The sequence below is a fragment of the Alosa pseudoharengus genome, unplaced genomic scaffold (genome assembly GCF_046254945.1).
Source record: "Alosa pseudoharengus isolate Yale_2024_CS ecotype anadromous, Long Island Sound unplaced genomic scaffold, YU_APseudo_1.1 YU_APseudo_1.1_scf_18, whole genome shotgun sequence".
In the NCBI taxonomy this organism is placed as follows: Eukaryota; Metazoa; Chordata; class Actinopteri; order Clupeiformes; family Clupeidae; genus Alosa; species Alosa pseudoharengus.
The window spans coordinates 28,341,345-28,368,844 of record NW_027468650.1 but is presented as its reverse complement, the minus strand read 5'-3'; the positions used below and the strand labels follow the sequence as shown (position 1 = coordinate 28,368,844).

Below are 27,500 nucleotides of genomic sequence, written 5' to 3'. Positions count from 1 at the left end.
AAACATTTCCCAGAATAAAAAACATTTCTTAATTTATTGTTATCAAATAAAGAGGCATAGACATAGTAGTGGTGTGAGCGACTGAGCGCTCATTCTTGTGTGTGCGCATCTGTGTAAGTTAAACAGTCACCACTGGAGATAAAGTGGGTAGCAGCAACAAACAACGTACAGTAGCCTAGTCTTTTTAAAACAACGAACGAAGCGGACTCTTGCTGTCCATGAAGAGATAGGCTACTGGCTAGATCTTGTTAGGCATGTTTAAGTTAGGCTAATAAACATGTTGCATTCTATACAGCCTGATTATGTCATTCTTTAAGCTACATAGCCTGTCTCCAGTTTCCCTCAATTTGACTAATTAAGAAGGGATAATAGGATATTTGACCGGCATATCATCAAAATGTCCGTAAAACGAAACCTCTGCCGGTCACTTTGACCGGCACCATTTTTTTCTAGCGGAAACTCTGCTCGTGTCACACTGTTAGCCAAAAGCAACATCCATCTTCTTTGTTTTCAAGTAGCAGGGAATTCAAGCCAAACCGTTGCAACTCTGCCATCAATCATTATGTTAAGCTCGCCTAACGACTCTATACACGATTTGATTGGCCTGATAGAAGTTTAATTTTTCGAGCTCACAAGCCAACGGAGAGTTGCTAGACTAGCCCTGGAAGCAAATGTAATTTGCTGCTGCTAGGGTGCGTCTAGATTTCTAGGCTAAGTTAACGCCATATTAGGTTAAAATGTGTGAAATGGCAAAGTGAAACATTTTCTTGTCTAGATTTAATCTTGATATGCTAGCGAAAATGTTGCCAATGTAACCTAAAGTAAGCGCCTCTCTTTCTCCCTCCCTCTTAAACACGTCCCTGTTACAGCCTAGTAGCCTAGTAGGCTAACAACATTAAGTAGGCCTAGCAAACTGCCAGCAATCAGCATAGAAAAGTAGCTTACTTCACATGTTAGGCTTAGGCTATGTATAATATGATATATAGCATAGACGGTCCTAAAACCCATTGCGCTTGTCAAAGATTGGCAGTGACGTCGGCGGAAGCGTTTGATTGATTAATTACTTCACTTTTTCAACATTATTGGGTCCCTGGAGATGTGACAGGTCAGTAGGCTACAGGTGCAACTTGAACTGTTTGAATATATTTTCATGATTTGATGTAGCTTACCTAATATTTGAGGCATATTGAAACAATAATAGGCTATTTTATAATAGGTCTACTTGAAATACATTTATTATTATTCGTATACATTTCATCTTATTCCGTTCAGATGTAGGGCCTATGTGGCTTGAATTTTTGAGTTTGAGTTTGTTACAAATAAAACTCAATAATAATTGAGTTTTAAATGAGTTTAAAATAAAAGCAGCAGTTCATAACTAGCCTATTGTAGCTTATTTTAAAATGAAAATGTGGGTAAATCATCATGAATTTGAATGATTTGGCTATGACTTGACTTGACTTGCTTGACCCAAGCTATGACTTGACTTGACTTGCTTGACTGTCACAAAAAATGACTTGGACTTGCTTGAGACTTGAAGGTTAAGACTTGAGACTTGCTTGTGACTTGCACATGTGTGACTTACTCCCACCTCTGATAGAAGAGCAAGTAGTCCTTATACGCAAGACTGAACCAGGGGTGAAATATCAAGGCTATCATGACCATTTTGCCAACAATGCCGTAGAACCATGGATTTATATAGTTTATAACACATTTTGTTTATAACTTAAACAAATAATTTTGACTACATTATTTAGCCTACTTGATGATGATATATAATTGTTCTCTGGGGCCCCCCTGTCAGTGCTGGGGCTTAGAATCATCCTAACACCCTCCACCACCACCACCCCAAGCCCCAACGGCACCCAGCAGTAAGTGAATGTTACCCAGTAAGTGTCCTGAGGTGGCCAATGTCATTGAAGCATACAGAGAATCATGTGAAGCACCACAGTGCCGTAGTTAGTTCTGGTAGCAGCCGAATCTGAGCCTCATTCGGGCCAGATCAGGAACAGTTCTCCCCTCTGTCTCCACTATCAGCTCTCCTTGCAGAACTAATGATGGACACTTTTTCTGCTGTGTGCTGAGGACTCTTGAAGAGCAGCTTTTTGAACGCCCACCAATAACTCTTCTTTCAAAATGGTGAATTCTAGATTACATCTATTCCAGCTAAAGTGTATTTTCCTATAAACAGCAATCCACAGCTCATAAAAAATCATTATGAAAGGCATAAACAAGGCCCTCAACGTGGCGAGAGTGCCAGTGAGCGATCCATCAGCTTCCCCCTCCACACAAAACCAATTTCCCTCTCCACATCCAGCATCTCCACTCAGCCCAAGATTGGCTCTGCCATCCTCCCCTGTCTCTGCTTCTGCCTCTGCTGAGACCAGTCAAACAGGCGCTGGTGGAGAGCTCTCCTTACTCCTTACTAGGACTGTTGGCTGTTCACCTTCTAATGAATACAGTCAAAATACAGTCTCAAAATATAAGTATAACCTGACAGAGGGAAAGCTTGACAAGCTTCCTTTATTTGATGATGTTTTTGTCATTGTCTCCAAGGATTCCAATTTTCTTCCTTTGTCCATTTGAGACTTGAACTAAAGCATTTTAAGAGTGGAGAACATTCAAAATGTTCGCTTTGGCGTTCAAGGCGTTATCGCGGAAAAACGACAGTGTAATTACAGTGGTCTTTCTCCATAACATGTGATTATGCAAACAGTGTGCGACGTTTGCTTGTTCCTCAGGCCGGACATAGCAGTTCCCCTCATTTCCTTCGCATGCGTTTGTCACTCGGTTACAGAGCGAAGTGCCATGCATGTGCTCTCACGCACGGCGTGGCGCGGCGCATGCGGCAGCAGCAGCAGAGAATGATAATCAAGCCACTGAGCGATTGGCGCTGACGCAGAGCTCGAGAGCAGAGGGGGGGGGGGGAGGGGGTCAGTGTTAAACGCGGCGGCTTGATGTCTAAATGACGGGTCCTGAGATGGCTAATGTTGGCATAATGAGTCACCTGGCCCGAGCCGCTCTTCACCCAGTTTACCAGCAACCACTCATGGCTTTGTAAAGGAGAGATGTAGTCCAGACAACAACCCTTCTATCACAGTCTTGCCCGCTCTGATGCTTCATGCATAGAAAAATCACACTGGAGACTGAGAATGATGATTCAAATAGACATGAATTTGGTTGTTTGAGACTTGAGCCACTAGCACTTCCGACCAATCACTTCAAAAAGAGATATTGATTTGATTTCAACACTGTAGCCTTCATTCGACATTCTTTTAAATGGACTTGGTGCTGTAGTCACAGTTCCACATTTGTTTAAATAGACCTGATCCAGAAGCAAAATTGCACGAGTACTTTTTCTTTGAGTCACTTGGGTACTGTCAGCCAAGGCTAGCAAACTGTAGACAGACCCAGAATTAAAAAATATACTTTTGTTTGCTATGAAAGGACATAGTGTATGCTATAGGTTATGAAATGAAGTTGTATTGAAGAAATGTGACACACCACCCACACACACACACACACACACACACACACACACACACACACGTACATACACACACACTGTTTTACTGTATTCCTTTTAAAAAGAGAATAAAGGGGGCTCAAGGGGGCTGGTGTGGAATGCCTTCCACAAGGCCATTTATGTCCAGAGAAGCTGACAGTGCCCTATAGAAGACCAAGACACTGACCTGATTGGGATAAAACTGCCATGGTTTGTCATAGGCAAGCCTTACCTGACACACTGTTGTGCGTGACAAGGATGGGCCTGTGATTTGCATGCCGCTGAAAAGACTGTAAATATTCGGAAATGGCTGTGAGGTTCTCTCCAGTTCTGATAAGGAAGGCCAGAGCACTGCTGTGTTTACCCCCCCCCCCCCCCTCTTTCTCTCTCACTCTCACACACACACACGCACACACGCACACAGCTCAGTTTCTTGTTCTACACCTAACCAATGAATAAATGAATAATATTTCAGAGATAGGGGCACCACATGTATATGTATAAATTGGTTCGGTATTTATTTCAAAAATTGGATATGCATATTACATATTTATTTTATGTTGCTGTGTTTTGGGTCACCAGCGATAAGTAACAATGAATGAGGCAAAAGCGATTATTTCTTTATTTCATCCCATTCTTTTGGGGAAATCGATAGCCCTATCATTTGCACATGCTGTAACAGGACATGAAAAGCAAAGACACCGACCGGTTAACAAAGTGGACATTTGGGTGTAACATGAGATGCAGTCAAATGAGATGCCAATCGGCCCCTGGCATCGGTTTAAATAATGCAGGAGACACATTTGAATATGTGGCGCAGTGTGGCTGCCGGTCAAGCCGAGGCCGTGCACTCAGGCGGCCAGTCAAGCAGTCTGTGTCTCAGTGGCCTCACTGCTGATAAAGTCTGTCTGCCACTGGACCTGACTCGGCTCAAAGAGAGGAAGTGACACATGCTGTTCTCTCTCTCTCTCTCTTTCCCTCTCTCTCTCTCACTCTTTCTCTCACTCTCTTACACAAACTCACATCATTCGCTCACTTTCTCTTTCTTTCTCACACTGACTTGCATACATTATTACAGCTCTCTCTCTCTCTCTCTCATTTCAATCTCTGTCATTCTCTTTTTTCTAACATCATCCTCTATCTGTGTGTTTTTTTTCTCTTCTCACACACACACACTTTTTTTCCCTGTTTCTCTCTCTTCAAATGTTCTCTCTCCCACCATTTCTCTTTCTCTCCATCTCTCCTTATGTGTTCTTTATTTCCCTGATGGTCAAGTACTTGTAAAATCTCAGGCCTGCCGTCAAGCACTCTTTAAATGTAAAGCAGACAGTTATAAAACCTGACATGTTTACGGCCGTTGCCATGGCATTGTTTCTTCTGTACTGAACAATTAAATAAAAAAATAAAAAAACGGTGTTGTTGCGGCGAGTTGGGCCCGGATTCACTGAAGCCTCGGCACTGCATGTTTGAGTAAATAAAAAGGGGAGATTTAAGAGTGGGTTAGAGCACAGCTGTGCAAGAGGGGACACTGCGAGCAGTCAGCCAGAGAGCTTCAGACTGCATGTCAACACTCATGAATATACAGAGGCTGCCTGTCACAGGGGCAGAGAGACGCAGACACACACACACACACACAAACACACACACACACACACACACACACACACCTGAAAAAAAAATACCACCTGCCCCCGCTGAACAAAGCCAAAGCAGTGCATGTTTTAAAGCTCACATCTGCTAATGTAAGACTGAAGAAAAGAAGGTGGATTTGGCTACCAGGGTGAGCAGATTCCTCTCTGCTGTGAAAAATGTTGAACTTACGCTGTTTTTTATCCCCCTCAGATGATTATTTCTTTCAGATTTGTTATTCCCTTCAACCTGTTTGGCTGTTTTCTCTGTTTCTTTCTGTCCTGTTTTCTTGGTAATGATGTTTCCCTTGTCCTTGATAAAAAAAAAAAATACAACTACAAATATGCAGTATTAAATAAAAAATAAGTGCCATTTCTTCACCTTGCATGTTTTGTCCTACAGCCCACAGTGGCCTTCGGTTCAGCGGGTTTATCTTGAATGAAGGGTCATGTCTAATTCTCCTTTTGCACTTTTAGAAAGATGCCATTTTGATTCCCCATACAAGGTAACCTTTCAATTTCATTCCATTTCTTTTCCTTTCTTGGGCTTTTGTCTCAAACATCACCCCGCAAGGACATGCCAAGAGCCTGCAAACAAAATTCACGGAGCGTTTGAGCTGTGTTCCTCTCCAACAGAATAACAGAGGCTTGCTAGTGTGCATCAACACACTTTCTTTCTCTCTCTCTTGAACAACTCTTCCTGATTCAAGCAGGCCTTAGAAACAGATATCTAAAAAAGCTCAGCGGTCTGCCTCTCTTACCCTAACACAAACTATGCCTGCCATCCCCCTCATCACACAGCCTGAAAAGACACAAAGACAAAGCCACTGGAGGATCACTGGCTTTCTGCCTATCTACCTGCCTTCACCACTGAAGATATGGCATAGCCCTCATTTCAAAGCGAGACCTCTCTGTCTTGTTAGTTGTTACAGCAAAATATTGTTTTATTGACATTATTAAAAATGTACACCTGGCATTAAAGGCACAAAATGTAGTTGTATATTTTACCTTGGAATAAAAAAAAATGCATTAAAATGCATCAGTTGCCTGCAGATCGTTCTCTGTCTTATAGAGATTGGTCCAACCTAAAAGACGGCAGTCCTCACTAACGCATTTCTTCTCACTGTTTTTTTTCCTCTCTCCAATACGGAAATAAGACATTTCTTTGTGAGGGCTGGCATCACAGAGCCAGTTTTTATCTGTCTTAAGCAATACCGTCTCCCAACCTTCATGTCTAACCATATGGGATGTGTGGTTTTCAGAACATATTGGAAAACACCATAGAACAATCTGCCGGAGAAATCCCTATGGGTAGTAAACAGCATCTTTTGCAAGCATTTGTTTCTGTTGTGTATCACGGCATCTCATTTTGATTTCTCCCAGGTATGCTCTGTCTCTCATTCCTTAGATACTTTTGTTTGTAGACTGTGTAGCCTGCAGTGGATATTGGAAATATTATGAGCATGTTTTTTTTGTGCACACAATGCAATAATTCCTCTGGTGTGTTTTTTTTTCTTCATCCCCACCTTCCCCTCTCTCACATTTCACTGCAACTGTGAGCAGTAGAAATAAATATTGCTTCACATCACTCAGAACTCTCCCTTCACATGTTTGTGTGCGCTTCTTTTGGTGTGAGTACGCTCCGTAAGTGGGTGTGCTAATTAGTATCAGAATGGGGAGTGGAAGTGGTGCCATTTAGAGGTCCAGACATGACAGACGAAACATGCCCATTTTATTTCTCTCTATCTATTTCTCTATTTATATTTCTCTCCCACTCTGTGTATATATCTATCTATCTAACAAACAATCAATTTATCTATCATCTATTTATGTATCTATCTATTTATCTATTGATCAATCTATCGCTCAATCTATCTGTCATCTACTGTATCTATCTGTCTGTCTGCCTATCTGTCTATCATTATGTCTGTCTGTCTGTCTGTTCTTTTTTTTATTGTTCCTTTTTCATATCCTTGTGTTTTGGTGATACTAAGCATGTACTGTTGAATGTCTCACTTTGGTGTGGATGCCTCATCTGGGGTTTGAACACCTGCAGATCAGCTCATCGTGAGCCTATGAGCTATCCATCCAGAACAGGACTCATCACCACACACTCAATAACACCAGTCAGGCGTCAGCAGTGATCTCCCCAACCCCTCCTATGTGACCACGGGGAGGCCCCAGAAGCCATACATTATCGGCATGTTCTCCGCCATGGTGTGACTAGTCATGTATTTTCCCCACTCCTCAGGTGAATAGTGCTAAATGAAACGCAGGTGTTGAGGGGGGAAACGGGGCCAGATTATGAATCAGAGAGCCAGTATTAGCAGCAGCACTTACAAGAATAGAAGAACAGCAGAAAAGGGTGGCTTTTAAGCTCATGCCAAGCTATGGGCAAGTGAAATTAAGCATATGCCAATGATATTGTTTTCATTTTATTGCTGCTATATTCAAGGCTTACGTTACATTGAAACTATTGTTTGCAGTTATTGTTGAGTCATGCAGATATGACCTAATTTGAACTTAAATGACCTTTTTCTTGACATTTGTATATCTGTGAACAATTGTAGCTGATGCCTCAGCGGTTTCTCTCTTGAGAAATGTGGAATTCTTTTAATGTCAGTGGCCAACCAAATAGTGCAGTTGCAAAAAAAGAATCTGCTTTAACATGTCTTGAGCTAATGGATTTTCTGAGGATAAAACAATGTTTAGGACAGTGAATTAGGTCTTAGAAAGGAATGCTACATTCCCACATGCAGAATTTAATTATACCAGAATCAGTTTAAAATGAAAATCCCGGGTTCAGTGAACTAAATACAGGAATTAGTATTCTGCATGTGGGAATTCTATGGAGGAGGAACAGAGAGAGAGAGAGAGAGAGAGAGAGAGAGAGAGAGAGAGAGAGAGAGAGAGAGAGAGAGAGAAGAGAGTGAGAGAAAGGAATCCAATCAGTTTTGATTCAGTTTACTACCTTTGGACTGACATAAGAAAACACACACATGAGATAAATCTGTCAATAAACATTACATTATGACACATGCATTAGCATTCTTAATTGATACTGACTTTGTCGATAAAACATGGATTTAACAGCCCATTTGCATAGACCCTGTTTTAAGCGAAAATTGAATCTTAAACGATTCAAGGCCTAATTATCATTTTATTTTGCTGGCATTTAGTGGTTGAATGCTTTGATTGAATTCTGTCATCGGTTTCTCCTCTGTATGACTATCCATAGCAGTGTCAGTGCAATACACTGTAGGTATGACAGTAGCTCGATAAAACAAATCAATTTGCTATTGACAATGACAACTAATGCTGACCCAACTGTGCTGAACTAAATCCATTATCCACTGCAACAGGCATCACAGTTGAGCGTGCTAACCCTAAATTATCTAAAACTGATGGGAGGCCAATTACAAGACCCCGTTTAAGGATTACAGAGAGAAAATAATCCCCAATTTGTTTCCAGAAAAAAAAAATCTAGCTGTTCAATATGGAAAGAATTTTGTTGGGAAGCTGAGAGGTGTTTTACTGTCCCTATGGAGAGTTACACCAACAAAGAGCACTTGAGCGCTGAGCTTGAGGATTATCATCAGGTCATTTGTCTCTCTCTCGTTCACTCTTTTTGGCCAAATGATGGAACAATCTGCCAAGAAGCCCCATACAGGATACAGAAGGAGTGAAAGCGGGGTGACCCACAGGTCTGAAATGTCCGCAAACAACTGTGAAAACACAGGAGCGCGAGGGTTGGGAAGGGGGGGGGGGGTAAAGGGGGGTGGAGGGGCTCAGGGGTTGGGCTAAAACGGCAATACCTTCCACCATTGTTCTCACAAAGGTCAGAAACAATCCAATAACATAATGGAGATGTTGTCTGTGTGTATGTGTATCTGACTGAGGCCCATGAGAAGAATAACAGGAACAAGATACAACTGTCTACTGACTAAACACTGAAATAACAAAATTGGCCAAAGAAGGGGAAGAGGTAATTTATTGTTTGAAAACTGACCAAAAATACCACTGTATATGTGAAAGTGTTCACATGGCTCTTGGGTGGAATGACTCTTGTGTTGAACAGTATGGTGATATTTATTTTTTTAAAAAGAAATATAAAATAGCGAAACCCGAGGAAACACTGTGAAAGAGCTGTTGGATGCTGTCTGTGTCCCTGACCCTGAGCATTGAAGTACACAGGATGAGATTAATTTAGTTGTGAGCGCATTGCATTCTGGGGGATCATAGCTACTTCTGGACAGTTAAGAGTGACCCTACGCTCTCGGATCAAAAATGTCTCTCTCCACCTTCACCCTTCCTGGCACATTTCACCTCAATAGAATCTATTACGGGAACAGTGAAGGTGACTTCTGTGGGTGTATGAAGAAGGTGACGAGTCAAGCACACACGCCTCCATAATTCCTCTTTAGAAAACGCAGCCCCCTACAGCTGACTTCAGGGGACCCTTTTCCAGGGTATGTTTGACCAATAAAGTTAGGCCACTGACATAATTAATTACTGACCCAGATTAGGGAGAAATGTGTGAAACATAAGGGCAGTAAGCACCTTTGCACATGCAGGTAGGTGAGGTAAAATTACTTAAGTATATCAGGTCAGCTCCTACAGGACCATACTGGACTTTTGGTGATGCAATTTTAGATATTACACAGGCAACAGTTCACAAGGAACTACCTCTATGCCACTAGGGCACTGACGTAGTGCCGCAAAATTATCTGAAAGGATTAGCCTATTTAAAAAAAGAGTGTTTGGCAAAATACTGCACTGTACTTTCATGTTGTTTTGTGTGGCTTCATTACCAGTGTACAGTGTCATGAGTATAACAATTATGAAATTGAAGCCAATTATGGAAACTACCATTCTAAACCCTTATAAATAAAAAACACATTTCAAAGATATCCATTTACAACATCTTTGACAAAAATCTTGGATAATATCACTAAAAGGAGATTCTAAAAATATATTTTGGTGGATATGCTGGTATCTTTCAAACAAAGAGTATGCAGTTTAGGACACTATAATCTTGAAATGGCTAAACTTTTATTCTGAGCCATAAAAGCACTCAGATGCGCAGAGGAGAATTCTGAAAATAAACTAGTTAACACTTACAACCACTGATGTTTCACAATTAGTATACCATAAAATGTAGTGCAACACTCTTTATATCCACAACTCTAAAATTGGGTCTGACAAAATTACAAAACTGTTCCTCTGCAGTACTATTTTTCCTTCTGTACTGTAGTTAAAACTCTACTTGTATGACAGAGAATATGCCATTAGTTGTCTGAACATAATACCTCCCCCACGCCCCCCTTCCCAACCCTCGCGCTCCTGTGTTTTCACAGTTGTTTGCGGACATTTCAGACCTGTGGGTCACCCCGCTATCACTCCTTCTGTATCCTGTATTGTGCCATTAGTTGTCTGAACATAAAGCTTGTGCAGACTGTGATTGTCATCCAGATTACTGCATAGCACTCAGTGAAGGCGTTCTCTTTCACAGGCAAGTGCCAGTACTATCAAGAGAGTCTGAATACAGCTCCGTCTGGCACTCATTCAATTCTTCATACGACCCTCTGGACCTTCCTGTGAGGTTTTTCTAAAATGGCTCCTCACTTTTACCCTTACCAGGAACATCACAGCTCGGTTATGATTGTGATTTCCGTAGTGTAGAGAATGGACACACCTGGGCCAAAGATGTGAGATTAACTGACACTAGTAATCCACAGCATCCGGGTCAAGTCAGATTACAACAGAATGGACTGTACATGGGATACCATGCAGAATTACAACCATAATCTGCATTAATTTGATAATCAACATGCTCTTTGCCAGCCATGTTTTATATAATGGAAGATAATGTTGAAGGACCAAGTCAAATACTGAAAGCAATACGAGGGGCAGCCGTGGCCGACTAGTTAGGGGTTCGGGCTTGTAACCGAAGGGTTGCCGGTTCGATCCCCGACCCAGTAGGAAAAATGTGGGTGGGGGAAGTGGTTGAGCACTGCTCTCCCATGCGCACATCCACAGCTGAAGTGCATTTGAGCAAGGCACCTAACCCCTTACTGCTCCCTGAGCGCTCACTGCTCCCTGAGCGCCGCTGTAGCAAGGCAGCTCACTGCTCTGGGTTAGTGTGTGCTTTACCTCAGTGTGTTCACTAATTCACAGATGGGATACATTCCTTGTATATGCAAGTATACTTGCCTTATAAACCTGATTTAAAGATGTTTTTCACGTTAAATTACCCTATGTATATGATGTACCGTGATACCTCGATTAAAAGCCTAGGCTTTCGTTTACTTCAATCACTAAACTGAATATTTGGGATAGGCGTCTATATGGGATAGGCCTTTATTTCCTTTTACACAAAGTTTTTGCTCAGCAAATATGGGACATATTATGAAATTGATTATATAGAACAGCATAAATATGTGACTGCTAAAAATCTGTCTATCCAATAACATATCAATCATGAATAATTAATTTGATGAGAGACTGAGTTCAATCAAGGTGAACCTACACATAAACAGTTACTCATTCAGCTACTGTAAAAAGTATTGTGATAACAGGAGAGACAGTGAATTGATGATCACCATACACAGAGTTGGTTCGCAGATACAGTTTTTAATGTATCACAACAATGAGCAACAAACATACTTGATGAACTATTTCCAGAAGAAGTTGTTCAAATACCATCTACAATAAACGTCATTTCAACTATGACAACAGGTCTGTGACAAAATAAAAAAAAAGTTTCAAAACCATGTTATTACCGTAATACGGTACAGCTGAGACCTCAAACATTACAGTAACAAAAACTAATGAGACTACCCTCTATATATAAAACATCAATAACATTTTTGGTTTAGTTTATTTAAAGTTTTAGCCATAGGGGCTTCTTTTTTGAATAAAACCTCAGGTTGTGGTTGCTATCTTACCCAGGCGTTAAGAGTACATATTGTGAAGAATATGATTGCGCCGTGATAATCCCTTTGATATCCAGAAGAACAATCCTAAAATTTCAACCTTTAGAAGGCTGTCCTCTTTTGCTTGACACTATCCGTCCGTAAAAAGGTTTCTTTTTTTGGCTGCTGTGCAGTTGCAACATTTATGTACAGTTATATTATTGGACCATCCTTTTCTTTGTTTCTTTTAGGTGTGTCTGTTGGGTTGCTTTACCAGACCCCTGTGTGGTAAGTATTCCGCTTTGGGCTAACACCGTTTGCGTGAGGTGCTAGCCGACAGCTCAGTCTTGCGCTGCTGATCCACAGACAGGAGAAAGGCAAAAGCCGGGGTTTCTAAAAGCCTTTGGAATCAGGACAGTCACTCGTGTTTGTACACAGGCAAGGATTGCACCTTAGGAGGCCAGGATGTCTCTTATGAAACACAATCAAAAAGTGTCTTCAGGATTAAAATAAAAGGTTAAAATACTAAAAATCCCAAATAAGTACATTAAAAAGTTCACATAAAAGAGAATTATAAACTGTGACATTTGTGTTTAAACTTTAACAAAAAGAAAACACCTGTACAATAATAAAAAGTAAAATGAAATGTTACTTGATTTCATCATTTGAAACAATTTTAAGCATGATTTGATTTAACCTGTCATACAGCTGCATTACATGCTACTTGTTCATCTCAGAATAGGAATACCAAAAGCAATACATTTTGCATTTCTTCATATTAATAAATTTGTACCATGCACAGCCAACTACGAATATGTACAACAGCTTAGCTTTCTTTGTTCACAAGCCATTTACTTTCATACAAATAGCCTTCTGTCGCTTTGGAATGAATCACATTGTCCTACGTTACCAAACAAGAAAGTGATTCGTAAAAATTGAACACCCTTGACAGCTTTCACATTCTTTGAGTTCCACAGCAAACAAATAAAAAATAAAAAAAATAAAACAAACCAGAAAAACCAGCAAAGCAAAGCAATTCATGAATCAGTATTCTGTCTGGTAGAAGGTTGAGAATTTATGGCAAGCAAAATAACATTACACTGTAGCAGCAAAACGTTGTTATAAGATAATACTTCGTAATGCATATATGACTAAATATGATGGCAAACAGAAAAGTTCAATTCTCATGACAACAGGAAAACTGAAGTGCCCAGAGCAGTAATGGAAGTACAATTATCTATTCATTAAATGGCAGTGTACAGGGTTAACACTGTATTCAGTCCTATAAGCACAGGGAAAATCTTTTCATTATACAAAACAAAATGCTTTAGTCCCCCTTTTTTTAAAGCAGCTTATTTGCTTACATGAAGCAAATACTCATACCTTTTTTATATTTTGTCCAACTTGTATTTTAACAGGTTCAAGTATACAGTACTACTTTCATGAATGCACCAATTGTTTAAACAGGTCTCTGGATTGTTAGGTTGTTAAAACGTCTAACAAATGTTGACCATTATGCTGCTGCACTACACACAAATAATAATTCAAACAAACAAATGAACGGACAAACAAACAAACAAACAATTAAACAAACAAAACCAAATGTCTATTAAATTAACACATGACCTACCAAAATAATAATAAAAAATCAAACAAAATTAAAATAAGTGCACTAGAGTCCAGACACAAGCAAGTACCGTAACAGTATAGCAATTCACAAATGAAAAAATGTCTTATTCACATAATCCTCAAGAGTCTATCAAAACTAGAATTATTACCTCTTCAGAAAAGGGCATGAGCAGAGGTAAAAGTGAGAAGGTAAGAGTTGGCACAGAATAGTATAATCTACAAGAAATCAAAGAAGGTTGGGTAAAAATACAGTTTGTGGTAATTACAAACTGGAAAACACAGGGGCACATCACTTCACCATTCTAAACTCCCTCAGTGGTAAAACCATACTGTTTTGTAGGGCAAACTAAAAGAATACGTGTTTTGTCCTGTAACAGTAATATTGTCTGTTGGTATGGTACACTACACACATCAAGAAAATGCGTCCAATAAAGCTTGACATGTTTTGGTTAAAAGCCACGTGTCACCAGGCTTCTTGCTGCTTTAACAAATGAGACATGTTATGATCTGACCTGAGAATTTAAAGCTACAGATTACACCTAACTAAACTAAGAGAAATTCTCTTGGAAAGTTCTGGATCATCATCCCATACAGTACATGCTAGCATTTGGAAATCAATCCAGCTGAGGTGCAATTTGCTATCGTGAGAGTTTTTGGCTTGAAACAAGCTCCAAAAGAACTTGTGAGATTTTCTCCTACTCCATGTATTTTTGTATACAATAAAAGCTCAGTCAAGCATCTGCAACAGTTCTGTCCATAACAAAAATCAATCAATATCTTGCCAGCATATCAATATGGGAAAAACAATCCTGAGTCAATCTTTTGGTACTGTAATTTTTTGGGTTAGAGAAACTTTGGAACTGCAGTTTAAAGTCTTATTTTTTTTTTCTTTAAGCAAGGGATCCTGTTTTCACTCCTACACACTGAACATATCCATTCTCATACTACTGAAATTGCCATCAAGGCCAGAGGCGGCTTTTGCCTTGACTTCCAACGAGTTATCTAAGTCGTCCAACTTCTGGCTTAACTCGCTGTCAGACTCGTCTGAACAACTCTCGGTGGGTAGTGAGGTCCGAGCCCCTGAGGTGGTGCAGGAAGTTGAGGTAACCGTTGAAGGCAAGGAAAGGGGAGGGGGAGAAGCAGATGGGGAAGTAGAAGAAGCAGCTTTCCTGGCTGAAGCCTGGAAAAGGATATTTGGCCAGGACTTCATGGACAAGCGAGAGAGATGAGGGAAGGTGTTATTAGAAGAAGCTGCAGACTGCGAGGTAGATGTCGTGTTAGGGTTAGGGGAGCAGACAGAGTGAGGTAATAATCTAGCATGCTCTTTGGCATTTCTCATTGCTTGTTTGATTGTTTTCTCTTTGTGCAAGCTCGACTGAAGGTGTTGGCCAAGTGCTTCATTTCCACTCACAGCCACGTCGCAGGCTACACAACTGTACTTGCTCACTGCCTTACGAAGCACTGTCTCTTGCGGGTCAGAAAAAGGACCGAAGTAACAGAAGGACTTCTGATGGCGGACAGCGGAGTCTTCATCAGCGAAAATCATCTGGCACTTTCTGCATATAAACTCGTGTTTGATGGACGGAACAATAAAAGGATCTGGAAAGTCTGAACTTTTGGTATCGGTTTGTGGTTCTGCTTTTGTGCTTTCAGTTGAAGAGCCTTTGTTATCATCCTTAGTTTCCTTAGCCTCTTTTGGTTTGAAGTTGCTCTGTGCACTCTGTGACTTCATGGGGGGTGTTTTCCGCTGCTGCTGCTGCTGTTGTTGTTGTTGTTGTTGATGATGATGATGATGATGTTGATGTTGTTGTTGTTGTTGTTGTTGTTGTTGTTGTTGTTGTTGTTGTTGTTGCTGCTGCTGCTTCTGCAAGGAATCCTGGAGGGTCTGCTGATACTGTTGGTACTGCTGGAGTATGGCAGTTGGGGAGAGGCCAGCGATGGTCTGGGGCATGGCCGGTCCATAGGGGAAAAGGTTCTCCATTCCGCACAGTGGAGGAAAGTATCCACCTTGTACTCCGCCGGGAAGCTGTGGTGAGAAGCAGGATGCAAAGCCAGGGATGAAGTAAGGCAAGAATTGTCCCCCCAGGAAGGAGCTCGGATCACTAGCGATGGCATTCTGAAGTGCTTGCAGTTGTGCTGGGTCCATTGACACCTCGCCTCCGACTTTTCCCTTAAGCGCTGTCTGGGGGGGCTTTTCTCTTTTCCTCACACTTGGGGCATGGGAGCCGGCAGCGGCATGGGCGGCGACAGAGTCACCTTGTCTTTCCTTGACCTTCATCTGCTTTTCCAACTTCTTGTCTTTCTCGATATCTTTGTTGCGCTGCTGCTGCTGCTGCTGCTCAGTCTGACTGACTGTCAAAGGAGTGGGAGGAACAGAAGGAGGAGGAGGAGGAGGAGGTGGAGGAGGAGGAGGAGGAGGTGGAGGAGTCTGCAGAAGGTTCTTGGATGGGGCACTGCTGAGTGACATGGCAGGAGAGGGGGTGGCTGGAGTAGGGAACCCAAGCATGCCAGCACCAGGAGACGCTAAAGCTGAAATACAGTGGTATAGATAGCATTGAAATATTGACCTCAACATAAATCTCCATACTTCATAATTTTGCATTAACAAAATAGGTGATGATGCTCAATGTAAGGTCTCATTTTGTTTCTTCATTTTTTTGGTTTTGTTATGGATCAAAACTGTCACATGCGCCTTACAAAATACCAAAAGAAGGATACAAATGTACAAAACCCACAATATGAAAAAGGGAACCACCACAAACAAATACATTTGATAGAAATTCCATTGTGTTTGAAGTCAAAGTTACATGTCCCAATTATGCAGTGACGCATGCATTAAGTGTCCTCATGACAAAATCTGTCAATGAAAGAGTCTCTGTCCCCAGTCGTATAATGATGTGTAATGAGGAGCAGTCATATGTATGTATGTGATGCATTTAGTTCATAAAGCTACTACTCTCTCAGTCTTTTGTCATACTAACTCACCAGGTGTATTTGGTGGAAAACCTGGAAGGGATGACGGGCCATTGACACCAGGAAGGAGCACTGGCGGCAGGCCGGACACTCCTGGATAGCCTGTGGGCAGGCTAAGGCCATGGAGCGTGTTGCTGTCCACTGCAGACTGCTGAGCTGGCATACTGAGGACGTCGCTTGCCTTCTTCAAACGGTCAAGTTCTTGTTGCGCCATGAGCTGGCGAACAGTGGTCGGTGCTAGGTAGTCCTTTTCTCTGTCCACTTGGTTGCCTAGGGTTTCTTGCACTTTCGCAATGTGCTGCTTAGAAAAGATGTGGTCACGAATGGAAAGTCTTGCAGTGTACTTCACACCGCACAGAGTACACTCTGGTTTAGGTCCATCAGGGGAACTCTGACTCATCATGAATGGCTTTCCAATGTTTATTTTGAATTTCTTTTCTTTTGCTCTGGCATTCTGGAACCAGACTTGCACAACGCGCTTTGGGAGTCCTATCTCGTTGCCCAGCATCTCGCACTCCTGCATCGTGGGTGTGCGGTAGTCACTGAAACAAGCCTTTAGGACCTTCAGCTGCAGGTTGCTCATCTGGGTTCTGAACCGCTTGTGGCCCGGTCTGTCTCCACTACCTTTGGAGCTCTTGAAAGGATTAGTACTTCCAAAGGGACTGGGCGAGCTTGGATCAGTTAAGCTTGAGGATTCACTCCTGTCAGCGTTATCATCTAGGTCATCCTCTCTCGTGCTGAAGTAGTACTCACTGTCCTTGGAGAAACTCAAGGCAGGGCTCACCATGCTGAATGGGAACCTGTCTTCATAAGCATCAGGGTTGGATGACATCATCAGTTTAGAATCACTCATCTTTTCACCCCCATTCGCTGTGAGATTCTCTACTTCATTGTTTGTCTCATCTCCAGTTGTGGCGTCGCTTATGGCTGTGTTGATGGATGAAGTCTCATCAAAGTCAGTTTTGTTGGTCTCACTGTAGACTTCGGCAGAATTTAAATTGAGCCCTTCAAATTCATCACTGTTTTCTGCTTTAAAGGATGAAGGGCTCAAAAAGTTTTTTTGTAGTGACTCAGATGGTTTGACTGGGGTGGAGGATGCAGTTGGCATTTCATAGTCGTTCACCTCGGTCTTTGTGGGCAGCTGCGGGTATTCAAAAAAACTGCACTTGTTAGGGCTCTCGGCTCCATCTTCTTGAGACATCATAGGGCTAGGGGGCAGACTAAAGCCCGCCTGTTTAGCCTCATGCCAGTGGCGTGAGCGTATGTGACTGTCAAGAGCCGACTTGGCCTTGAAGAGTGCTCTGCAAAAAGGACATTTCTTGTGGGCTTGGGTTGGGCCGACCGCTCTGAACTGTCCTTTTCGCTCTCTTGCTCTCGTGTTTTGAAACCAGACCTGCACCACTCTTTTTTTCAGGCCCACTTCATGGGCTATGTGGTCCAACATCTTCCTTGTTGGGTTTGAATCTAGCAAGTACTTCTCGTAGAGTATCTCTAATTGCTCTGGGGTGATAGTGGTTCTGAGACGTTTGTCTCTGTGTTGATCTTCACCACTATTCCCGCTATCTTTGTCATTGGAACTATCCTCTTTATCATCTAGTTTGCGTTTCAGGGGACCAGAGCCAGGCATGGAGGCTAAAGCAGAACTTTGAGAGGGCAACTGAGACAGAGCCCCTGAGAGCAACTGGCTAGTCATCAGAGGATTATTTGGATCAAAGATCATATAGGGCATGTCCAGTGGCCTTTCAAGGAACTGTGAGTGCAGGAATTGGTTTTGAGCTGCAAGGAAGTGCATGTGTTGGTGCTCCTGCCATAGCTCAACTGAAGGGAATGCAATTTTGCACTGATCACACTGGTACTGTAACATCTGAGGAGGTAGGCTGCTCGCCAGAGAGGGCAGGGTCATGGACAGGGGGCTGGATGGGACAGCCGCTGACTGTGGTTGTGAGTGGGGCCTTGCAATAGGGGGCTGATGGGACTTGTGTGGTGGAGGCTGAGGAGTCGAGGCTTTGGAGGGTCTCGGGTCGGCTAGTGCCTTTGCCGCTTGTGAAGGGAGAGTCTCGGCCAGCTTTGGTTTATCAATGATCGGTTCAGGTTTTGGCGAGGACTTCTCCATGTCAGGTCGCGGTGAGGGCATTAGTGGAGAGCTGGACCCAGAACTTGTGGCTGTCCCTTGGGGATGTCTGTGGGACTCAGTCTGCTTTGAAGAGCCCCCGTCGCTGTTATCCATGTAGTCCTCGGAGTGGTTATCATCGCCACCATCCTCATCTTCATCTTTGTAGCACAGCTTCTTCTGGTGTGTGATCAGGTCAAAGATGCGGGGGAAAACAATGCTGCATTTCTTGCACTGGTACTGCATGTTGCTGGTTCTAATGTAACGCTCATTGGTCAGTTCTTTCTTCTCACTGTCTTTCGTATCAGCCTGGTTCTCGTAGCTCTTACGAGCCTTTTGACGGGCATTCTGGAACCAAACAACAATCACACGTGTTGGTAGGTTGAGCACGGTGGAGAGCTGTTCAATCTCATCATCTTTAGGGTAGGCATTGGTATCAAAAAAGTCTTGCAGGACCCTCAGCTGGTAGTCAGTGAAGCGAGTTCTGGATGACCTCTTGTTTAGGGTGGCGTCAGACCTGTAGTACTCCAATGTGTTCATCTGAGACTCAAGTCTGAGGTCCTCCAAGGTGGTCATGGGTGGAATGTTGAAGTTGTAGGGGGAGTCCTTGCTTCGCTGCCTCTCTTTGAAAAGGGTGTTGCGGAACCAGTGCTTGATGACCTTCTGGGGGAGACCGGACTTCTCAGCCATCTCCTGTATCTGCTCCTCATTGGGAGAGTTGTTGATGTCAAAGTGGGCCCGCAGGATCTTCAGCTGATCGTCAGTAATGCGGGTGCGTGGTCGCTTGAACTGCGACTGGTGGAGGAAGTTTGGATCCAATCCCAGCTGTGTTTGGCACAGCTGTGTGAGGTTGGAGGAAAGAGAGTCAATGCCAGGCAGCTGTAGTGCAAGCTGTGGCGGCAGCCCAGGGTGCTGTACAGACTGCATCATCAGTGGGGAAAACATGGGCAAATCCAGGGAGACGGGCAGCTGGACTGGAGGAGGCGCACTTGGAGGTCGTGGAGGAGGTGGCGGCGGGGGTGGAGGAGGCTGAGGAGCCTGCAGAGGAGCTGGGGATGGAGTCTGTGTCTTCACTCCTGAACTGCTGGGTGCTGGCAGGGAGGTGACTGGAGCAGGTGGTGGAGGTGGTGGAGGAGGAGGTGGAGGAGGAGGCGGCTCTGGAGAGGATGGGTTAATTGGGTAGAGCTTATCATAAGCTTCTCTGTACTGCTGGGCGAACTTCTCCAGCTCTAGGTAGGGAAAGAACTGACCATGGACGTGCTCCTGGTGACTCTTGAGAATCAACATGTTAGAGAACAACTTCCCGCATGCCCCACATTCCAGCTTATCACTGATGACCTCTTCTTCTCCAACTTTATTTTTCTTCTGGCTCTTTTGCCTGTTCTCATTGTACTGAATCACCAGCTCAAACCCAAAGTTCTCCAGAAGAGCTTTGGCAGCGTTGCCCCTTGCACCTGATACGATTCGAGGTGGGGGGATAAGTGGCTCTGAAAATTTGGGCTTTTTGGGATCTTTGCTGTTTTCCTTTGTGCCATCCACATCATTCATGCTCTCTTGTTTGGCTTTATTTTCATGTTTTTCAAGATGCTCTTCAGCCTCTTTGGACATCTGCATTTCAGAGTTGGACAGGCTGACAGACTCCATCTTCGACCTGTGGCTGTGCTGCTGATGAGCTTTCTGCTGCTGTTGTTGCTGCTGAAGCTGGGACTGAGAGGACTGCTGCTGCTGCTGCTGATGTTGCTGCTGCTGCTGCTGCTGCTGTTGGGCCTGCTGCTGGGACAGCTGAAGCTGCTGGCCAAGCTGGTGCTGCTGCTGCATCTGCTGCTTCAGGTCCTCCAGGAACGGCCCCGTCATGCCTGGCATCCCGAAAGCTGCAGCCGAGTGGAGCGCAAGTTCAGGGCTGAGGTTGAACTCGGCACCAGGGATGTAGAAGGGGAACAGGAACTGGGGCTGCTGGAACTGCAGCAGAGCCTCGGGAGTCATGGGGAAATGGGGGAAGAAGGCCGGATTCAGGAACTGCGGCTGGAAGAAGGCAGCCTGCTGCTGAAGCTCATGCTGCAGCTGCATCTGGAGCTGAGCTGAGGACTGAGCCTGCTGGTGGCTGGCCTGCATGTGGTCAGTAGTTTGCTTCAGGTTGACTGCTTCTTTCGTGTCCGCAGTGTTGTCTTTGTTACTACTGGATGCTGGGTGGCTGGAGGAGTCTGAGTTGGCCTGGCTGACTGGAACAGGGCTGTTGGCAGGCACAGATCCACTGGGGCCACTTCCCATGCTGCTGCTGCTGGTGTTGCCACCACTGCTGCTCTCCATCTTGGCAGTTCTGGCTTTTGACTGGTGAAGCACAGACCTCATGTGAATCTCTAGAGTTGAGCTCTGGCTGTAGGCGACGTTACAGATGTTACACTTGAAGGGTTTGTTGTCGACATTGTTGCTGGTCTCCTGGGGGATGGGGCTCGAAGCTTCTTGAAGAACTTTCTTGAGCTTGTGCAAGTGCGAGACAGAGTTGTAGTGTACCAGAAGAATGTTCTTTTGGGTGAAAGACTCCTTGCACACCGTGCACTTGTATGGACGGGAGGGATCCAGGAACTTCTCCATGGTGAAATTCGGACCTTTCCGGAAAGGCAGCGTGCGCTTTGGTTCCGAGCCCATGTCATCAAGCAGAGAGCTGCTGTCGCTTCCAGTTGGGCTGGCTTTCCCTTCCTGGTCCAGCTCATCGTCTTTGTCCATGTCTTGGTCAAACATCTGGCCTTCCTCCAGAGCCCTGGCTTCACTCTCAGTGATGTCTCCATTGATGGGAAGGCTGCCACAGAGCTGTTGCACCTCGGCCTCACTCAGTTCTGGGTGTCCGGTCTCCAGGTGCTTCCTGAGGGCCATGAAGGTGCGGAAGCTGCGCTGGCACAGACTGCACATTGTGGCTGCCCTGATGGCGTGGTACTGCGAGTGAATCTGCAGCTTCTGCATGGTCTTGAACGCCAGGCTGCAGTGGTTGCAGCGGTACTTGTACACGTGGCGGTCGGAGACCGAGAGCTGCTGACGTTTCTGCAAGTCGCTGAGATCCTGGAGGGTATCTGGGATCTTCAAGTCTTGCCCGCTAGCTTTCTTCCAGTCAGGGGCTTCTGAGGCCTCTTTAGGGGGCTTGAGTTCATTAATAAGATCTCGCTCACTTTTCTCTTGTGAGTTGCTATTCTTGATATCCTTTGCATTGTTACCTAGTGGAATACAAAAAATGTTTTTAGTTAAATAGATCAATCATGCTGATTGAATAGATATTTAACATTTACCATTAACAATGGAAAATTCCTATCAAGACACCATCATTCAAATGTGCTTACCTATGGACTTTCCAGACCCTTCTGGCATAACAGACTCCATCAAAGATGGGACTTTGTCTGCTCCAGGCAACCCCATACTATTGGGTGTATCTGGCCCAGCCACCTGCATAAATAACATTCATTAATTTAGTATCTCAGTGATGGGGAAAAAAATGCAACAGATGCGACTTGAAAAGGCATGAGAGAATGCTACACTTACAGTCATGAGCAGCTTCTCCACACAGTCTGGGGCCACGCTGTGAAGGTGGGTCAGGTGGAGCTGCAGGTGGATCTTGTTGCTAAGCACATCCTGGCACAGGGGGCAGCAGATCGCTGGCTGCATGGAATGCTGGGACATGATGTGCAGCTGTAGACGGTTGGCGTCCTTGCTGCTGTAGTTGCAGTAGGGACACTGCTGCACCTAAGATAGAAACCGGGGATTTATTGAGACTTTATGTTAAGATAGTTACCATATTCCTTTATGTCCAGCAAGGTAGAGTATATGACGTCTGACAGACTGCAGTTATGCCAAGATGATGATGTATCATGAAAATTGACTGAAATTGAGGCTGGACGAATTAGACCTCTACAAAAGCGCAGATGAAATTCAATTCATTCAATTCACTTAAGTCTTCAACTCTTCAATCTTATCATAGAAAAACCTGATTGGCTGAAACTTCTAATCAGGAGATTACAGATGACAAAGGTGTGCACTTCTCCTGGTCTACATCAAGCCCTCATTACAGGGATTACTTTTAAATTGCTGCTTCCCACTACCTGTCTTAATGTAATCCATTTCAGAGATGACTTTCTGAGTAGCTCAAATCCCGTACCACTAAAGCCCCTCGAACCACCCCCCACCCCCATCCCACAAGAACCTTAATACATCATAATCTAATTTTAAAACACATATCAGGTAAAGAGATGCAAAGCACTAAGGTTTACCCAGGTATTTTACTGCAGCACAAACATGCAGAGGCACAAAGGGCTCAGAGGGCTGTGGCTGAGGGCTGATGGGTAATTTTAACCCTTTGTTGTACGGAGCTCCTGTAGTGTACCTGCTCATTGGTGTGTGTCTTCTCCTCAGCCGACTTGGGCCTCTTGGGTGGCGTGGCATTTTCTTTCTCCTGGAGAAGAGAATGCTTCCCGATGGAGGTTGAGCCAAGAGTCTCTTTAGCCAAAGAAATCACACCTAAGAGAGAGAGAGTGAGAGAGAGAGAGAGAGAGAGAGAAATATTCAGTCAGGATGTGACTAATATCTAATAATGATGCCCGAGGTATGTGCGTGTAAGTGTGTTTTTATCTTAATCTATACACTTTACAATCATGATTTTGCTTTTAAAAAAAAAATACTATTGAATACTACAGTTGAATTCGCAAAATAGTTTTTTTTTACAAACTATGATGCAAATGGTTATCCACCTAGGTGTCTCTAACTTATGCTAGATTCAATAATTGAGGAGAAATAACAATAAAATCAATAATAGACAAAAATATATCATACACCCCAATAAAACAAAATCTCTAGAATAACACTGAATTACACCGCACAGATAAATGCACCTGTATTGATTCAATGCAGGGACAGTACAAATGCTTTTTCAATAGCAATGCATTTCATTTCTGTACACATGAAGCAATCTCCATCATAAAGATATTCAAAAGAAATAGACAATTTCAAAAGACATTCATTATCGCAGCAAGACTGAAATTGAATGCTATGGTACTTTTATGCAGTTCATTAGGTGATATGGATTTCCCATTGCCAAATCACCTCTCTGTGTATTACCCTAAATATCCATACAGTGCACTGGAGGATGGCAACCCTATTACCATTTCGGCTCAGCCCATTGCTGGAAGTCAGCCTCCGGTTGTATTTAGAAAATGCTGCACAAAGTGATAAATCTTTCATTACCCTCATCCTTAGATACCGACGCTGTCTCGGCCTTCTCAGCCAATGCAATTTATCCACTTGCCCAGCTCGCTCAACACAAAGAAATGCAGGCTGTTCTGCGTTCACCTAATCTGGTCACTCTAGGCTAAATGTGTTTCTTACTCTTGTGAATCAAAGCTTAGGGGATGTGTGGAAGAAAAAAAAGCATCAGCATCCAGACCACTGAGATGCACTGAATATGCAAAATAATACTGTGTGTTTTATATTAGCTTGCACTTTATTCCCCTCCCAGTTGTTATCAATTTCTAGCAAATGCTCATGCATTCTAATTCGTTTTTGTTAGGAGCCATTTTACTTATTTTTATTATAATCCTACATATCTGCAGTCTGACATATTACCCTGTCAAGTGAAGTGACACAAAATGGGGGGTGGGGGGGGGTGGATACAAGGGCACAATACAAATTTCCAAGAGCATCAGAGACATTTCTGCGACCACAAATAGCTAGGTAATCTTTGCTCTACGGGCCCGGATCCCCCTGCAGCGTTGTCGAGGCATGTCACATACATTTCATGACGAACAGAGAACCTCATTTGCCAGACGCCCCAGCAATCTCACTGCCCCGCCACATCAGCTGACCCTCCAACCCCCCCCCCCCCCCCCCACACACACACACACACCCTTTTCCTCTTTTCCTCCCCCTATTCTGACATCTACTCCCCCCACCCCCAACTCTCCTGCTTATTACGAGTATTTCTAATTTTAACTTTCAATTTTCACCGTCTTCCAGTCAATTTGCAACTAAATTATTTCCAGGGTGAGCAGCCGAGTGCAGGACAACTGGGTGCAAATACATTTTACAATGCAATGAGGCCGCGCCATTGATTGCCATCATATTGAATGTAAACGTGTGGTCTGTGGGCTAATCTGATTGTGTTGTACATGAGGGTCCATCTCTATGATTTATTTTCTTAATCAACATTCTGTTTTCATAAACACACCGGAGTCCACTATTCACACAGACACGATTGCTTAGAGAGAAAGAAGAAAAAAAAAAACTGTGAGCCTTTTAAAACATTAATACGAGCCAAACCATACTTTGGGGGGAGAGAGAGAGAGAGAGAGAGAGAGAGAGAGAGAGAGCAGACATCTCCAGTGTGCTTTATTATCCCCTCCAACACATTATATCTCAAAGTGTGCAATCTTTGCTTCCTGTTATTATATACTCCCATAAAGATGAAAATTACCTTCTGGAGAGTGCCCCCCCCCTCCCCCCCTTCACAGATGGCCACAGCACTCCACCTCCAGAGAGGGGAGATTTGGGGGCTTATTTTCTTTTGTTTTCTATCCTCTGTCTCACCCTCAATGACAAGCTCCCTTTCCCCTTTGTCTGGAAAGAGACTGCGGTGGAGCGGAGCAATAGATAAAATAATTGTGACACCGTACCCCCCTCAAATGACAAATGCCTTTGAGAAGCAGGACACTGGTTGATTAGATAAATCAAAAGGTGATTTATGACATTCAAGCTGTTTGTATTATAGGAACGCACACAGCCGACCAGCCACCCATCTTTATTTGCAACTGTCAATGGCATTTTAAAATTCATACACACACACACCCTCTGTCTCACTCTTTTTCTCTGCCCTCACAGGTCTCTTTAACTACCTTTGATCATTTAACCAAATTGTTTCTCCTAAACAACAATACCAATATCACCCACCATAATGATTCTCCTTCATTTGCCCTTCATTAACTATGATGGGAGCCATTTTGGGCTGTGCTGATGTTTATAACAGACAATATTTATTCCTTGCGTGTGCTACACACAGAGACATTTATGCACGTTAATGAAAACATTTAGAAAAAAATATATAGATTTGCATTGCAGCATGGATCTTCCGTCTATTTATAGAGTGCTATTACATTTTTAGATTTCACCCAGAGAAGACATCAATTAAACAAGATGGGCTTGATGGAGGTAGCTTGGATTTACTATTCAATTTACTGAACCTCGGGCCCAGCAGCACAGCTAGGGTTACAAGGCCGTAAATAAGGCAGCTCCCTGGGACACTTGAAGTAACTTTGGTGATTTACAGGTGCACAGGGGTTGAGGTTACACATTAGAGTGACCCACAGTTCAGCTGATAACATTAGAATGCCACACTCTGAATACAGGGCTGCACACACACACACACACACGCACACACACACACACACACACACACACACACACACAGACATACTGCTCACACAAATACACACACCACGAACAAAAAGACCTTTCCATCTACACACACACACACACATACCACAAACAAAAATACTAAACATACACACACTGCACACACACATTTTACTCATGAAGGAGCACACACACACACACACACACACACACACACACACACACACACACACACACACACACACACACACACACACACACACACACACACACACACACACACACACACACAGCTTCCCACATGTTTTTTCCCCCCCAAACCATGGAAAGCACATTTGAATCCTTCATCTTGTAGACTCATTCTAAGATGAGACATGTACTGACGTGTGTCACAATTCACAAATCCACCAAGGCCCTCGTTTTGCATTGATTAAGGTCTGAGCAAAGAATTATAGCTCTGGGCCTATAATTAAATATGCTAATAACTTTAATATATTTTAATCAAACATCTACAGAGGCCACAATTGAGGACTGCTCATTGCCAATCTGGTAAACTGGTGGACGCATGCAAACAACATTTCAAATGCAGATGCTAATTTAAAATATTCATTATTTGATCTGGTTTACATACATAGCATTTTCTATCACTTATCAGAGCTACTTAACTTGCGCAAGAAATTAGTACAACAAAAAGAACAATGGTTAATTTCCCCTGCTAATTCAAAGCAGGTATGCTGGAAATGTTCTTAGCTGTAATGACAGCTAATTTTCATCTTTGCCAGTGTTTGCTGTATTATTTCAGGATGCGTTCCCCTGAGCTATTTCACATGGGATGTCACATCTCCACAAAACACAAAGTAATCTGGACTTTATCCAGATTAAGATATTTGCATGGAAAATGCTATTTGGATTATAATTAATCTATGGTGACACTAGATTAAAAAAACGAAAGTAAATGAGGATGGGGAGTGGGGGTGGGAGAGAATGAACTGCCCAGAACATTTCTAACTTTAGACTGATTTCTTTTTTTTTTTTTAATCATTTGCAAATCACCAGTTCCCTCATGTCTCTGTAATATGAAGCCACAGTGGAGCTGAGAAAACATATTACAATATTCCATACGCCATGGTTGCCTACTAATTCTCACCACAGTCACTGTCACAAACAACAGACTCCACAAAAACCTCTGCCACTACATGAATAACAACAACATCTATATCTAAGCCACATATCCTACATAGTCTGTTAAAAATGATAACGTACGCTTAGATGTAAAGAAAGGAGAAATGCACAAAGCATTAAAGAAAAGGCACGAAACATTAGCTTGAGTTGTGAGATTTGCATCCTGGGCGTAGTGT

The 27,500-nt window shown here is 43.2% G+C and overlaps 1 protein-coding gene across 2 annotated transcripts in view; it reads right to left on the bottom strand.

Annotated features, from left to right (window-relative positions):
* Positions 1-11,756: 11,756 nt before the first annotated feature.
* Positions 11,757-27,500, bottom strand: part of zfhx4 (zinc finger homeobox 4) — an 85,921-nt gene continuing 70,177 nt past the window's right edge. For both annotated transcript variants that reach the window (XM_076290812.1, XM_076290813.1), the window contains 5 exons: positions 23,126-23,259; positions 22,288-22,488; positions 22,089-22,191; positions 16,662-21,965; positions 11,757-16,205 (listed from right to left, as the gene is read on the bottom strand). In XM_076290812.1, coding sequence (XP_076146927.1) covers positions 14,593-16,205; positions 16,662-21,965; positions 22,089-22,191; positions 22,288-22,488; positions 23,126-23,259 — 7,355 coding nt within the window. In that variant the 3' untranslated portion in view covers positions 11,757-14,592. The remainder of the gene's footprint in view (positions 16,206-16,661; positions 21,966-22,088; positions 22,192-22,287; positions 22,489-23,125; positions 23,260-27,500) is intronic.